General features: G+C 29.2%; 8 protein-coding genes across 8 annotated transcripts; 4 read left to right on the top strand and 4 right to left on the bottom strand.

The window, feature by feature from the left end:
- Positions 1–297: 297 nt before the first annotated feature.
- Positions 298–1,379, bottom strand: BX663DRAFT_500786 (Prefoldin). Its single transcript, XM_051526379.1, has 4 exons — positions 1,267–1,379; positions 1,020–1,186; positions 721–937; positions 298–602 (listed from the first exon to the last, which is right to left on the bottom strand). Exons 1-3 carry the CDS (start codon positions 1,297–1,299, stop codon positions 772–774), a joined length of 366 nt encoding a protein of 121 aa, XP_051385739.1. The 5' UTR covers positions 1,300–1,379; the 3' UTR covers positions 298–602; positions 721–771.
- A 490-nt stretch (positions 1,380–1,869) lies between these two features.
- Positions 1,870–2,519, top strand: BX663DRAFT_529834 (uncharacterized protein; the record flags this gene model as incomplete). Its single annotated transcript, XM_051530273.1, has 3 exons — positions 1,870–1,880; positions 1,953–2,019; positions 2,091–2,519. The coding sequence occupies 3 exons, from the start codon at positions 1,870–1,872 to the stop codon at positions 2,517–2,519; spliced, it is 507 nt and encodes a 168-aa protein (XP_051385740.1).
- Positions 2,520–3,910: 1,391 nt separating this feature from the next.
- BX663DRAFT_429178 (uncharacterized protein) lies at positions 3,911–4,947 on the bottom strand (the record flags this gene model as incomplete). Its single annotated transcript, XM_051522719.1, has 4 exons — positions 3,911–4,261; positions 4,328–4,455; positions 4,511–4,616; positions 4,690–4,947. 4 exons carry the CDS (start codon positions 4,945–4,947, stop codon positions 3,911–3,913), a joined length of 843 nt encoding a protein of 280 aa, XP_051385741.1.
- A 342-nt stretch (positions 4,948–5,289) lies between these two features.
- Positions 5,290–6,350, bottom strand: BX663DRAFT_529835 (uncharacterized protein; the record flags this gene model as incomplete). The annotated part of the gene is made up of 5 exons (XM_051530274.1): positions 5,290–5,507; positions 5,563–5,696; positions 5,785–5,838; positions 5,902–6,051; positions 6,130–6,350. 5 exons carry the CDS (start codon positions 6,348–6,350, stop codon positions 5,290–5,292), a joined length of 777 nt encoding a protein of 258 aa, XP_051385742.1.
- Positions 6,351–6,575: 225 nt separating this feature from the next.
- BX663DRAFT_500807 (uncharacterized protein) lies at positions 6,576–7,316 on the bottom strand. The gene is made up of 2 exons (XM_051526380.1): positions 7,190–7,316; positions 6,576–7,088 (listed from the first exon to the last, which is right to left on the bottom strand). Exon 2 carries the CDS (start codon positions 6,998–7,000, stop codon positions 6,839–6,841), a length of 162 nt encoding a protein of 53 aa, XP_051385743.1. The 5' UTR covers positions 7,001–7,088; positions 7,190–7,316; the 3' UTR covers positions 6,576–6,838.
- A 401-nt stretch (positions 7,317–7,717) lies between these two features.
- On the top strand, positions 7,718–9,218 carry BX663DRAFT_500810 (uncharacterized protein). The gene is made up of 4 exons (XM_051526381.1): positions 7,718–8,028; positions 8,109–8,355; positions 8,423–8,480; positions 8,554–9,218. Exons 1-4 carry the CDS (start codon positions 7,846–7,848, stop codon positions 8,849–8,851), a joined length of 786 nt encoding a protein of 261 aa, XP_051385744.1. The 5' UTR covers positions 7,718–7,845; the 3' UTR covers positions 8,852–9,218.
- Positions 9,219–9,901: 683 nt separating this feature from the next.
- On the top strand, positions 9,902–11,269 carry BX663DRAFT_500813 (GDSL lipase/esterase). The gene is made up of 6 exons (XM_051526382.1): positions 9,902–10,162; positions 10,213–10,237; positions 10,333–10,437; positions 10,495–10,701; positions 10,795–11,072; positions 11,160–11,269. The coding sequence occupies exons 1-6, from the start codon at positions 9,969–9,971 to the stop codon at positions 11,251–11,253; spliced, it is 903 nt and encodes a 300-aa protein (XP_051385745.1). The 5' UTR covers positions 9,902–9,968; the 3' UTR covers positions 11,254–11,269.
- A 176-nt stretch (positions 11,270–11,445) lies between these two features.
- Positions 11,446–12,724, top strand: BX663DRAFT_500816 (HAD-like domain-containing protein). Its single transcript, XM_051526383.1, has 3 exons — positions 11,446–11,491; positions 11,562–12,136; positions 12,262–12,724. Exons 1-3 carry the CDS (start codon positions 11,464–11,466, stop codon positions 12,469–12,471), a joined length of 813 nt encoding a protein of 270 aa, XP_051385746.1. The 5' UTR covers positions 11,446–11,463; the 3' UTR covers positions 12,472–12,724.
- The last annotated feature ends 13 nt before the right edge of the window (positions 12,725–12,737 follow it).

Consider the following 12,737-nt stretch of genomic DNA (forward strand, 5'->3'; position numbering starts at 1 on the left):
ACAATCATAATAGAAAAAAAAATTTTTTTTTTGACTATTTGTAACCATTTGTTAATAAACGTAATAAATGATTATATAAGAAAGATAATAGCAGGAGGAAATATAAAATAGTTCTTTCCTTTCATGTTCATGCCCATAATACTAATGATATAACTATTACTTTATTTGTTTTCTATAATGCATTCCGTTTTCTTTTTCCTTTCCTTTCCTTTCCTTTTTTTTTTAATTTTCTATATTTTGACAAGGAAAATAGCAGCGGCATTGTGAGTGTTTCATGTCTATTCTAGTATACTTGTTCTGGAATTTTTATTCTTTTTTAGAAAAATGGAAAAATATATACATAAATATGAGTAAATCATGTAGTCGTAACTTTTGACTTGTATCAGTTTATTCATCTTTATTATTGACCCAAAATCAGTTGCTTTATTATTATTTATTTAACCTTAATAGCGTAAAAAACAAAACAAAAAGTGAGCTAATGCAGCAATAGGAAATCAAAGCTTTTGTAATACATATCATAGAGTCTCTCTTTATCCATGTATCCGTATTACTTGTAATAATTCAATAATATTAGCATACAAAAATAATAATGACATCTAATACTGTTAAAGAATACATTAAAATAAACTTTCTATCCTTGTATGTTATTTTATATATTTTTAAAAACATAATATTCTGTATAGTTGATTGATATACGCGTTGAATATCTTTTATTATTACCAAGTAAACATGTACTTTTTTTTTTCTCTCTTTTTTGCATGACTCTACCCACTAAGTTCTAGGACCTTGAAGAATGTCTTTAAGGTTGCCTTCAGCATCTGATGCTGAACGTTCCCAATATTTTTGCGTCTTTTCTAATTTCTTGATCTCTTCATCAGCAGCAACCACCGAATCAACGTATTGCTGCTTCATTTCACTCAAGGGACTTTGTATAAACCTAACAAGATGCATATATATGAGTTTTTACTATTTTTTTTTTTTAATTAATTAAAATTCTTTTTTTTTTTTTTTTTTTTTACATTTTTCCAATTGGTTTATAAGTCTTTGTATCAGCATCTAATCCATCTAATTCACGTCTTGTTAATTCAGCTAATTTACGTTCACGCTGTTTTCCAGCAATTTGGGTTTTGATCGTGTTCACTTGTTGTTGACTCTGAACATATCTATTTTGTAATTCTACAAATACCTAAGGACATATAAATTCTAAAAAATAAATATCATCCTTTAAAAAATAAATCTTTATTTATTTATTTTCTTCTTGTTTACTCTGCGGATGGTGTCATCAGACAAGGAAGACATCTTTTTACAGTGATTATAAATTAAAAAAAAAGAGAGAGGAGGGGGAGAGAGAAAGTAGAACTAAATTAGTTTCCGGCAAGATCTATTACCATCTCGAAAAAAAAAAAAAAAAAAAAATCGTATAGTTTCGTTTTCTGACTGCGACAGTTTGCTGATTCATCATCATATTCCAGAAAAGGGAATATATATTGAGTACCTTTTTTTTTTTTTTTTTTCTATTTATCTTTTCTTTATACGTAAGTTATTTTTTTTGTTTCTATAGTTAATAATGGAATTCCCTGAACTCGGTAAAAAATGTACAGCAGAAGGCTGTAATATTCATGGTAATTGATCAAAAAAAAAAAAGAAAGAAAATACATTCAAAGAATATAACATAGATTATGATTTTTATTTTTATTTTTAGACTTTTTACCCTATACATGTGTTAATTGTAAGAAAATATTTTGGTATGTATTTATATGTATAGGCCGTAATTCTACACAAGTAATTCTCTGTACTCATATAAAATTAATTAGTCAAGACCATTTTAAATTACAGGCTCATCATTGTCCAAGTCTAAATGATCCAAGCATGGATGTTCGGTAATTTTCTTAACCCCCTCCTTCAAACTCAAAACTTATCTTCAAATACTGACGCTATTATTGTCTCTATAGGGTACCAGTATGTCCTATTTGTCAGAAACCAGTACCAGCAAATAGAGGAGAGGATCCAAATATTAGGGTAAGTTTTATTTATTTATTTTTTTTTGTAAAGTAAATTGTTCAATAATAGTAATTAAAGTGAAAGAATAGATGAATGAGCATATTCAAAATAATTGTTCAGACTTAAGGTCTAAAAATGACAACACATGTAGAAAAAAAGGCTGTACTACAAAAATGTTAGTACCTATGCAATGCCCTGAATGTGGACTCTCTTTCTGTGTAAAGCATCGACTTGCAATAGATCATCAATGCAAAGGGAAAGGAGCCACTCTTGTGAATAACAGTAAATTATTATCATCGACAAACCATAAGCTATCCTCCTCGAAACCACAATCCACTTCAAGAGTTGAAATGGAAAGACAAAGACTATCAAGAGTTCATAAACAAAAGCAGGAGATTGCTCGTTTACAGCAAAAAGTAAAACAAGGAACAATTACAGATAATGAACAAGTACAATTAGCAAAACTTTTGTCAATGAAAAATGATAATAATAAAGACGGGAAATGCATTATCTGTTAATAAAGAAAACCATGATATATAGAAAGGAGATAACCATTTCATATCCACCAGCTTAATTTAATAGTCTTACTACATACACACACATATATATACACCCCTTTTTTTCTTTTTTTTATTCAAAATAATTATTATTGCCATATCACTTTACCCCATTGTAATGGACCTATAGACCATATCCTTGAATTATCATCGAGAATCTTAATAAATACATTAATCCATGCTTCATTTCTATTTAAAGGTGATATTCTGGATAGATTTGATTTAGGTAAACTTAATAATCCAGTATAAGTGAAATAAGAATTTCGAACATTGGCCATATAAATAGTGGGTGGTTGTAGCAGTGTAGACTATTATGTTATGTATACGGGGGATGAGCACGAATAATCTCCCTTCTATCCCCTTTTATCTTACCTGATTTCCTTCCATGTCTCGAATTTGAGTAGGCTCTGAAAATATCATGTGTACACCTAATCTATCATCAAAGTGTAACATTTTTTCTTTTGTAATAAAGCATACAATGATTGCCTTATTGATTTTCTTTTCTAGATCTATAGATGTATATAATATATTTTAGTTTATTTTCTAACCATTTTCCTTTTTTTTTTTTTTATATATATATACAACTTACGTTTAACATGTGGATTGACTTCAATTAGACCTTCAAATTTAATAATCAAATCTTCATTAGAGGCAAGTGTAATAGGCTTCTTTTCATTAAGCATAGGTTCAGTTGTTAATTGGATATTCACATGTTTACGTATTTTAAAAAAAGTTTTCGACAATACTAAAGGTACAGTTAATATTGTGTTTAAAATTGTCTTGATATCTTCTCTACAATTCTGTTACAAAATAATAATAATTAAAATAAAGAAAGACCGGTAGATACACAAACATTTAAACTTACAGATCGTCTATCCATGTCTTCTAAATGCGATAATTGCTCTTCCCAACTTGTAATTTTATTCATAAAGTCTTTACACAAATCCAAGAATTTCCCACCTTTCAACGGACTTGATGAAGTCATTAATGGTATTAATGAGGGATCAATAGAGAAAAAGAGTTGTCCAGTTCCAATATAGGCACGAGTTGCATGCTCGCATACAAGTGCACCCATTTTGTATGACTCAATCACATCCAACATTTCCTTGTCTACACCAAATTGTGATTGAGCTAGAAAATCATATCGAAAAGCAATTTTACGAAACTGGAATGCACAATTTTCCATTTCACGTATATCATCTAATGTTAATAATGTATGTTGAATACATTCAATTAATTCCATTCTTAGTTGAATAAACCAATATTGATAGGTATGAGGTTGATCAAATGCTTGTAAGGCCTATTCATTTTTTTTTGTATTTATTGTTTAATGTCTATTATATACAGCATTCTTATATTTCACAAACCTTTAATTCATTTAATGAAATAATATAATGTTGAGCAGAATAATTGTTTTGACTTAAAGACCATTCTGCATAAGCTAATGAAGATAATGAGCCTAACCAATAAAATGAAGCTTCTGTTTCCACTTTTTTACACAAGTCTCTCATAATCAAATACATGAACTCGTACCATCCACAAATGCCTGCTTCTATACCCATCAAATACAAATTCCAACCATTTTTCACAAATTTTCCAGTTGCTTGATCCCATTCACCAAATTCATATAAAAGTTCTATCAACTGATGTGTTAAATCGGATTGACTAGGCGTTATTCTTAGTAAAAGTCGAATCAAGTCAACCTATTAAAAAAAAATGAGAAAATGATATGATATCCTCCTTATTCGTCTAAAGTCAAAGATTCTTACGAAAACAAAAGGTTGTTTTATTCTCTTTTTTAATTCTATTAATGCCTCAGTAGGGAACCAGGAGAGTAATTGATGGCATCTTTTCGATATAGTTGATAAATAAGGAAGTAATATAGCAGCAATATTATCTAATCAAACGTATTAATTTTTTTTGGAAGCATGCGAAAAGTAAATAGTAACTACCATCTGCCTCAGTCAAAAGCCTATACGCATTTTTAAACGTTGCATCATAATCCCAGTCATCAAGTAATAGACAAAAGCCAGCTTTAATTTTCAATAATTCTCGCAACTAACCATGATAGAATGGTTTATTTTTATTCTTATTTTTTTGTATTATTTTAGTTGTAATCTTTCAAACTTACCTTTTGTTTGTTATCTTGTTCAATTAATTTTATATCTAATAAAGTAGCTGCTTCCGTTACTCTTTTCCCTAATTCTTTCATATGTACTAATATAGGTATATCTAAATCCATCTTATTATTGTCTTGTGTAGTGTTACAAAAGTTTAAAATAATATGAAGAATACTATATAAAAATCGAGCACTTGCTATAATGATAGTATAACGTTGATCTTTGATAGCTTCATTCATAATCCGTTCACATTCTATAATATAGTTCATGAATGATCTCAATGTGTCTGAAGTAGGATTTAAAGTAATGATGTGTATAATAAGTTTTTGATGGGTTTCAATTAAACGTTGTGCAGATTGAAAGGCTCTTTGTTGAATCTTGAAATTATGATTAGATGAAATGATAACTTGTAAGAGTAGAAGAATATGGGACTCATCTAACATAATATCACTTTTTCCAAGTAAAACCAAGTCGTATAATACATTATAACAAATGTCTTTTCTTTTATCGTTTAATGCATAATTCAACAGTCGATCCATCTTTTTTTTTTTATAAAAAAATAGTTATATAAGAACGAATGTAGGAATACAAGCACATACATGCATACATAGTTATATAGTACTTACTTGTTCTTTTCTATCAATCAGAGCTTCATTCAGTAATAATGTTAATGTTCTTAAAGTAATGATGATAAGTCTACTATCTGTATTCGGATTTTCTAGTAAGGATAAACAGGTCGACTTTGCATGTCTTGCCATACTAATATCTTGATGCATATGTCGAAATATTTTCACAAGTCTTAGTTTGATATCAAATTGTGTATCTGGATCTATGTGACGTAAATTAGTTTTTTATTATCTAACATTATTATGAAAGCTAGTTACTTGCTAATTTATCTACAATCTTTGAAAAAATAACTGAAGGAAATCTATTTGATTTCGCACATATCTGGTCTCCTGCCCAAATAGCTGCTTCAAGTTCAATTCTATCTTTTGCTAATTCAAGTTGTTGAAGGATACTTGTATAAATTATTAAAATGGAGTTGTTTTGTTTCTCTCTTTCACACACACACACACACTCTCTCTTTTTTTTTTGTAAATATTTACCCATATTGAACATCGAGCTTTTCACTGATAATCATTGACATACAACCCAATACACTATAATTATTCAAATCAAGTTAATTTTATAACATCTTTATATACATATGTATATATGTTTACCGAAGTGTAATGGAGCGAGCAATAGGATCATTACTACCAAGTACAGGTAAAATACGTCTTACAGTTTCTTCTACATTAATCACTTTTGCCAAATGAAGATCAGATGCCTCTTTGAATACTTTATAAATGTAATATTTAACACTATTATTGCTTTATATGTACATAAATAATAAGATGTTAGAGAGTACATGAAAAAAAAAGAAAAGTCAAAACTGTAAATAGGCTTACTATGTACGAAACCAATCAGCTAATTTAAGTATAGCAGCATTGATAACAACAGGATATGGGTATTGTTCAAAAATATGAATAAAGCCAGTCAAAGCTTGAATTTGGGATCCTTGAATGTTGAGAGCTGCTGACCGTGCCTTTTTATTAAATTTTTTTTCTAATTCTAATAAAGCCTTATGTCCTTCTGATTGATCTCGAGCTATGGTATAATTGTCCTCCATTTCTTGAAATAATAATAAAATGAATTTTATAATTCACTTACTTCTTCTTCTACTTTTTATATGTATATACTCTTTCTCTTATACAAATAATAATACGGCAAAATAAAGCAACAATAATAAAAGAGTTATTTTCACTTTAACTTGATTTTATAGAAAAAAAAAATAAATATATGGATATACAGATATACACAGCAGTTTTGAGGTAAAAATACTAGATTCGATTGGCTCACGAACAAATTTGACATATGATGTGTTGAAGCACTACAATTTTAATTGTTCAAACTTGACTTTCTTTCTTTCTTTCTTTCCTTCTTCTTTTTTTTTCACTACTAGTATGAAAACGCGACTCTGAATTAGTAGTAGTAACTGTAAATACAAAAACATGTGAAAAGCAAGTCTTTTCATGTTTTGAATACAATAATGGTTTGATGCTTTTTTTTTTTGACAAAAGAAAGAAGGGGAGGGGAGGGGAATTCGATTATTATCAATTATACCATGTCATGAGGAGGGGAACAGAAGAAACCATCTCCTATGAAGATGATAAGAAACGGTTTATATCCAATTGAATGATATTGTTTTTTTTTTAAATAGTAAAAAGTAAAAATAAGCCAAGAAGATAAACAAAGAAATATACATAACGAATCAATCATAGCAAAAGAACAGAATCAGAGTGTAAAACCTTTGATGATTGGCAAGACTATTTTTGACGTCTTTATCTCAAATGTGTGCCAACCGAACCTAAAGTTGTATAAATTCATCAGTCGCGACTTTTTTTTTTGTTAGCAGTAGCAGCAAATGATAGTCCCGCTCTCTTTTTTTTTTCTCTCTCTCTTATTTACTGCATAAATAGTGACAGAAATGAAATAAATGAAGCTCTTTGTTTATTTGAGTTGATAGTCTCTTTCATTCTTAAAGAAAGATTATGTGTTCATGATTGCTTTTTATTTTTTTTATTTTATTTTTTTTTTTTCGGGAGGAGAGAGAAAGGGAAGTAAATCGGAGAAAAAGGATTTACTACAGTGACTGTAAAGCTATCATTAAAAAAAAAAAAAAAAAAAATATAAAAAGCCTTTAAAAAAATTTTTTTTTTGATTTTTTTTTTTTCTTTATATAATCCACACCTGCTACCGCCTTACTTATAAGTTGAATTTTCATAACTAATAAGGGGTTCTTTTTTAATGTACAAAAGAACAGGTAAAAATAAACCGAATAGGCCAGATTAATCACCGAGGACAATTTATTCAGTTTGTCTAAGGCTTCATGCCCTGGCTAAAGATTATTAATAAAACGAAAAATGAAAAATGAAAAATGAAAAAAAAAAAATCTTTATTTTGTTTCTTTTATGAGGCTTGGAATGAAGAAGAAGAAGGAGGAGGAGGAGGAGGAGGAGAGGGGAATATTTAATGTTGTGCAACATGTATGAATAATCGCATGTCCTTTATTTTATTCTATTTTTTTTTGAATTGAATTGAGCCTATTTTCTTTCTTTTTGAATATGGAATCCTTTCTTTCTACATTGCCACCTTATGTTCATGAATACTTGGATAAATATCCACCTACAGATGTTTTTAATTTGTTAAAAGAACTTGTATGTTTTGCGGTTTTATATACAGAGAACCGTGAAAGGCTTCAGCAGTCGACAGTTGAATTCTTAAAAGAGAGAAGAGAACAGACAAAGGTATCATTCACCTCTTTTCCCTCTCCTCTTTCCTAAAAGTAACACATGTATATTATTTTTTTTTTAAAAAAAAAAATAAGCAAAAAGTAAATAAAGCGCCTGATGAAATGATGACAATAAAAGAAAATAATACTTCAACAATTGAGAGTAATCAAAAGGTTGAATCTAGTAATTATAATAATGACCAACAACAAATGGATCAGAAAAAGACATCTACCATGCCTTATACTTTCCCTGAATGGTGGGGTCATCATGAAGCAGAGTTACCAGTGAAATCTCATAAAAAGAAAGAAGTCATAAAGCTACAAAATCCGATATGGTTACCTTGTAAATATAGCATTTGATTAACACCTATTTGCATTTTCTTGTTATTTATTGTATATAACACTAGTAGACAACAACGACGTATCAAAGACAAATCAAAATACGTATCGAATGGAAAGAGCAAGAAGGTAAAATAATAATAAAAAAGCAGATTAGTATGCATCGAGTCGAATATGAATATTTATATCCATATTTATATAGTCAGATTATACCCGATTTAAGGTCTTATCTTAATCATCCTCCTATTGAACCAACTCCTACACATAAAAAACGACATTCTATGCTAAACATAACTACAGTAACAAGACCTACCTTGCCCTTTGATAGTGATACTAAAAAACACATAGCTGCACAAGTTAACCATACAATAGGAAGTAAAGAGAATAAGACTACTACCCATCCTGCTTCAGGTATAATATCTATTCCTTCTTTCTTTAAAGAGGAAAAACAACAATCCATATACACAATGTATTATAAAAAAAAAGAAAAAAAAAAGTAACATTGGTATTATTATCCAGTTATAACAGATGATAAACCACCAAGACGTTCTGCATCAGTCATGTTGAAGCAACCTCGTGAAAATGCAGCTGTGAGAGCAAGAGCAGAGCATGCAAGACTTCTTCAACAACAACAAGAACAGTTGAAGGAAAAGAAATCGACAGCTGTGATGACTTCACCTGCAACATTAAGATTAAAACAAAGAGCTAACTCTGGTGTTGATTGGGGATCGATTAAACATGAAAGAAGAAAGACGACGAGTATAGTGAACGAAATCCAAAAAGAAGAAAAAAAAACAAATAAAATAAAATAAAGTAAAATGAATAAACGTCAGTATCTTTAATACTACACCACTTGTACCTATTCTCCAAATGTATAATTTAAACTTTGGAGTAGACAGACTAATACATCTAACAGCAGAGAAATTAAAGGGAGAGGGGAGGGAGGAGGGGAAGAAGGGAAGAGGGGTAAACAAGCCTAAAGATCCAACACCGAAAAAAAAAAAAAAAAAAAAAAAAAAAAAAAAAAGTGCTGTAAATAATTATCATAATAAACTTACATTCCAAACGATCAAGTTATGCAAATAATTTGCTTGATAAACTTTTATTATTATTTAGTTATGAATAATGCGCCTCCTCTTGAATTTGATTAAAAATAAAGGAGTCATCTGTCAACGCGTTTATTTTGTTTTATTTTCCTATCTATCAAGAGCTTCATCCTACTAGACAATTTTTAGTCATTGCTAGAGGGAAAAAAAGAGAGAGAGAGAAAGAGAACGTGTAAAGATAATATAGACTTCAAATGTAAGAAGAGAATAGAAGTCTGTAATCATAACGTCATATTATATATTTTCTATTCATTGAGTAAGATAAAAATGCTAATTTACAAAGACTCCATTTTATATGCATATATTAAAGGGCAGGGGGTGAAAGAAGATTCAAAGGGATAAATGAAATAAAGTATAATAGAAAGGAGAACTAGTATGGCCCTGATGGGCTATGTTTCTGACGCGCTATAGATATATAAAAGTAATCATCATCATTAAATAATCTTTTTTTTTTCTTTTTTTTTTTCCTTTTTATATAAATATATATAAACATATATAAACATTCTATTTCATGTCTGTTTTATTATTCATTTTAAAGTTATGCTTTTTATTGATTTTAGTCGAATGTTATGTGTTGCCTAGAAGCAAAAGTCAAGATAGAGTGGCTCATTTTAAGACCATCATTGCTTTTGGAGACTCGTATACTGATAATGAATCTTTAGCAGGATTATATGCAGATCCGAAAAGTAAAATTGATGAGAGCAGGTTTGTAATTTATACAATTGTAAAGCAACCGATATTAACATGTATACAAGCCTACATCCTCAAACTACTAAGTTGGTACATAAGATATTATTTATATCCTATTCTTCTCTTACTCTATTTATAGACTATATATTCATTCATTTTATGTATTATATACATTTATATAAAAGATTAGAAGGGCTTCTAATGGACCTCTATGGATTGAATATTTATCAATGGATATGAATGATGCAGCACTCTATGATTTTGCAAGATCTGGAGCGGCTGTTAACAATGTATGTAATAGAATGAAGAGTGATACTATCTCTTATATAATAATAATACTATGATAGACTTTAACTCCTCGTCTAACACAAGACATAAACAGCCAAGTGAAATATTATCTCAATAGTACTATTTCAATATCAAAGAATGATTCTATTTACTTTTTATGGTCAGGTGTAAATGATATAAATGACATTTTTATAAAATATAAAACAGATAGTCAAGCACGAAGAAATATATTAGATGGCGTTATTAAATCAATTACATTTGGCATGGTAATACCCTATACATGTATATGGTATATACGTATATATGCATGTATATGTTTAACAATACATATATGTATACATATTCCTATATTTGTATAGGATCAATTATATAATATTGCTGGTGCAAAATATGTCATGTTACTTGGTTTAATTCCTTTAGAAGAATTACCCTTGTATCATAATGTCACTCAAGAAATAAGAACAGAATTAAAATATCTTGTAGATGACTATAATTTCCGACTTGCTAATATCATTTCGACAGGACATTCTTCAGCCTACTTTTTTGATATATATAAACTCTTTAAAGAATCATTTTCTAAAGAACGATTACAATTTAATTCTGAATTTTACTGTCACTCAGCCATTCAGTGTGGAGAGTAAAAAAAAAAAATTAAACTATCAGTCAACACATGTGGCTTACATTTAATTTTTTTTTCCTCTCTTTTATATATATTTGTATATAGTTACATTTGGTGGGATAAATTACATCCTACTACATATACTCATTCTCTAATTGCGAAAGCTATTCATGATACTCTGCTTCAGTTTGGCTGGTAGCAGTAGCAGCAGCAGCAGCAGTAGTAGTAGTAGTAGTAGTAGTAGTAGTAATAGTGAAAATGAAGAAGAAGAAAACCAGCTTTTTTTTGTACTCCGGTGATTTTTAAGACTAATTTTATCGTCATGCATAATAAATTATCAACTTTTTTTATTTTTATACTTTTTATACTTTTTATATTTTTATTTATTTTATTTTTATCATAAGCAGATATGCCTTTTGTTGCATTTGATCTACAAGGTTTGTTTTAATTATAAATAATAATAGCAATAATAATAAAAGGGCCCTCATTTGATAATATCAAGATTAGGTACTTTATTTACTTTTAATAAAGTAATCGATAAAATACAAGAGACATTAAAGAACACAAAGGTTCCTGATATAATAACATCATCACAACAACAACAAACCGCCAAAAGGTTTTTTGAATATTGGTATTATAGTGCATTATGTGAATATATAGCATGTTCACAAGCAGGGACTTATGAATCATTAAGAAACGTCATGAACGCCACACTTGCACGCGCATTCGTATGCTATTTTGATGTAAATGAAATAGAGACCATCCTGGATGAACCTAGTAGATGGATAGATTCCATTATGCAAGCAGCCTTTGATGATATGGAGTTGGCTGTAGATGCTATAGAAGCTTTAAATTTATTATTAAAGGAGAATGAAGGACGAGAGTATGGATGGGATATTTGGATTTTATCTTCTTATAGTGGATTAAAAGAGACGATAGAATTATTAAAAAGAACGGGTCTATCAGCATTTATTGAAGAAGAAAATATAATTAGCTGTGATGACTTGAAGATCTCAAAGCCACATCCAAAAGTATATTCCGAGTTAATGAGAACGGCCGTACATAAAACAAAAAGGATAGAGGTATATATATATATATAAAAGACAGTTGATAGTTATGTGGTAGTGTAGTAGTAGTAGTAGTAGCAGTAGTAGTAGGAGCAGCAGCAGTAGTAGTTTCATCTTATTTTAACACTGTAAAATAATAGAGCTTTTACTTGATTGGATCTCATGCTTATGATTTAGCTGGAGCAAAGAATATGTCCTTGAAAACAGTTTTTCTAAATACGACAGAAAAGATTTATATCCGCCCGTTGTATGATGATCATCATAAACCCGATTTAATTGGATCTAATTTAGTAGATTGTGTTAAAAAGATGATGGAATATGAAAACATGAAAAAGCATGGAGTTGTATAACAATAATAGAGTGACCAATAAGCACACAGCTATAAAAGCTGATTTACCCTATTAGTCGGTACAAGTTAACAAAAAGAAAAAAAAAAGACTTCTTTTATTATTATTAGTAGTAGTAAAGACAAAACTTAAAGTTAGGTCAATACAATAAAAGTAGGAAAATAAAAACAAGGAAAGAGAATAGAGTAGCATCTATCATTTGTAGATGGCTATTGCTATATTAAAAATAATTATATCTCCGATTAAAATAGTAAAGGCAAAAAAAAAAA

This window comes from Cokeromyces recurvatus (genome assembly GCF_025118155.1).
Source record: "Cokeromyces recurvatus strain NRRL 2243 chromosome Unknown BX663scaffold_5, whole genome shotgun sequence".
Lineage (NCBI taxonomy): Eukaryota > Fungi > Mucoromycota > Mucoromycetes > Mucorales > Mucoraceae > Cokeromyces > Cokeromyces recurvatus.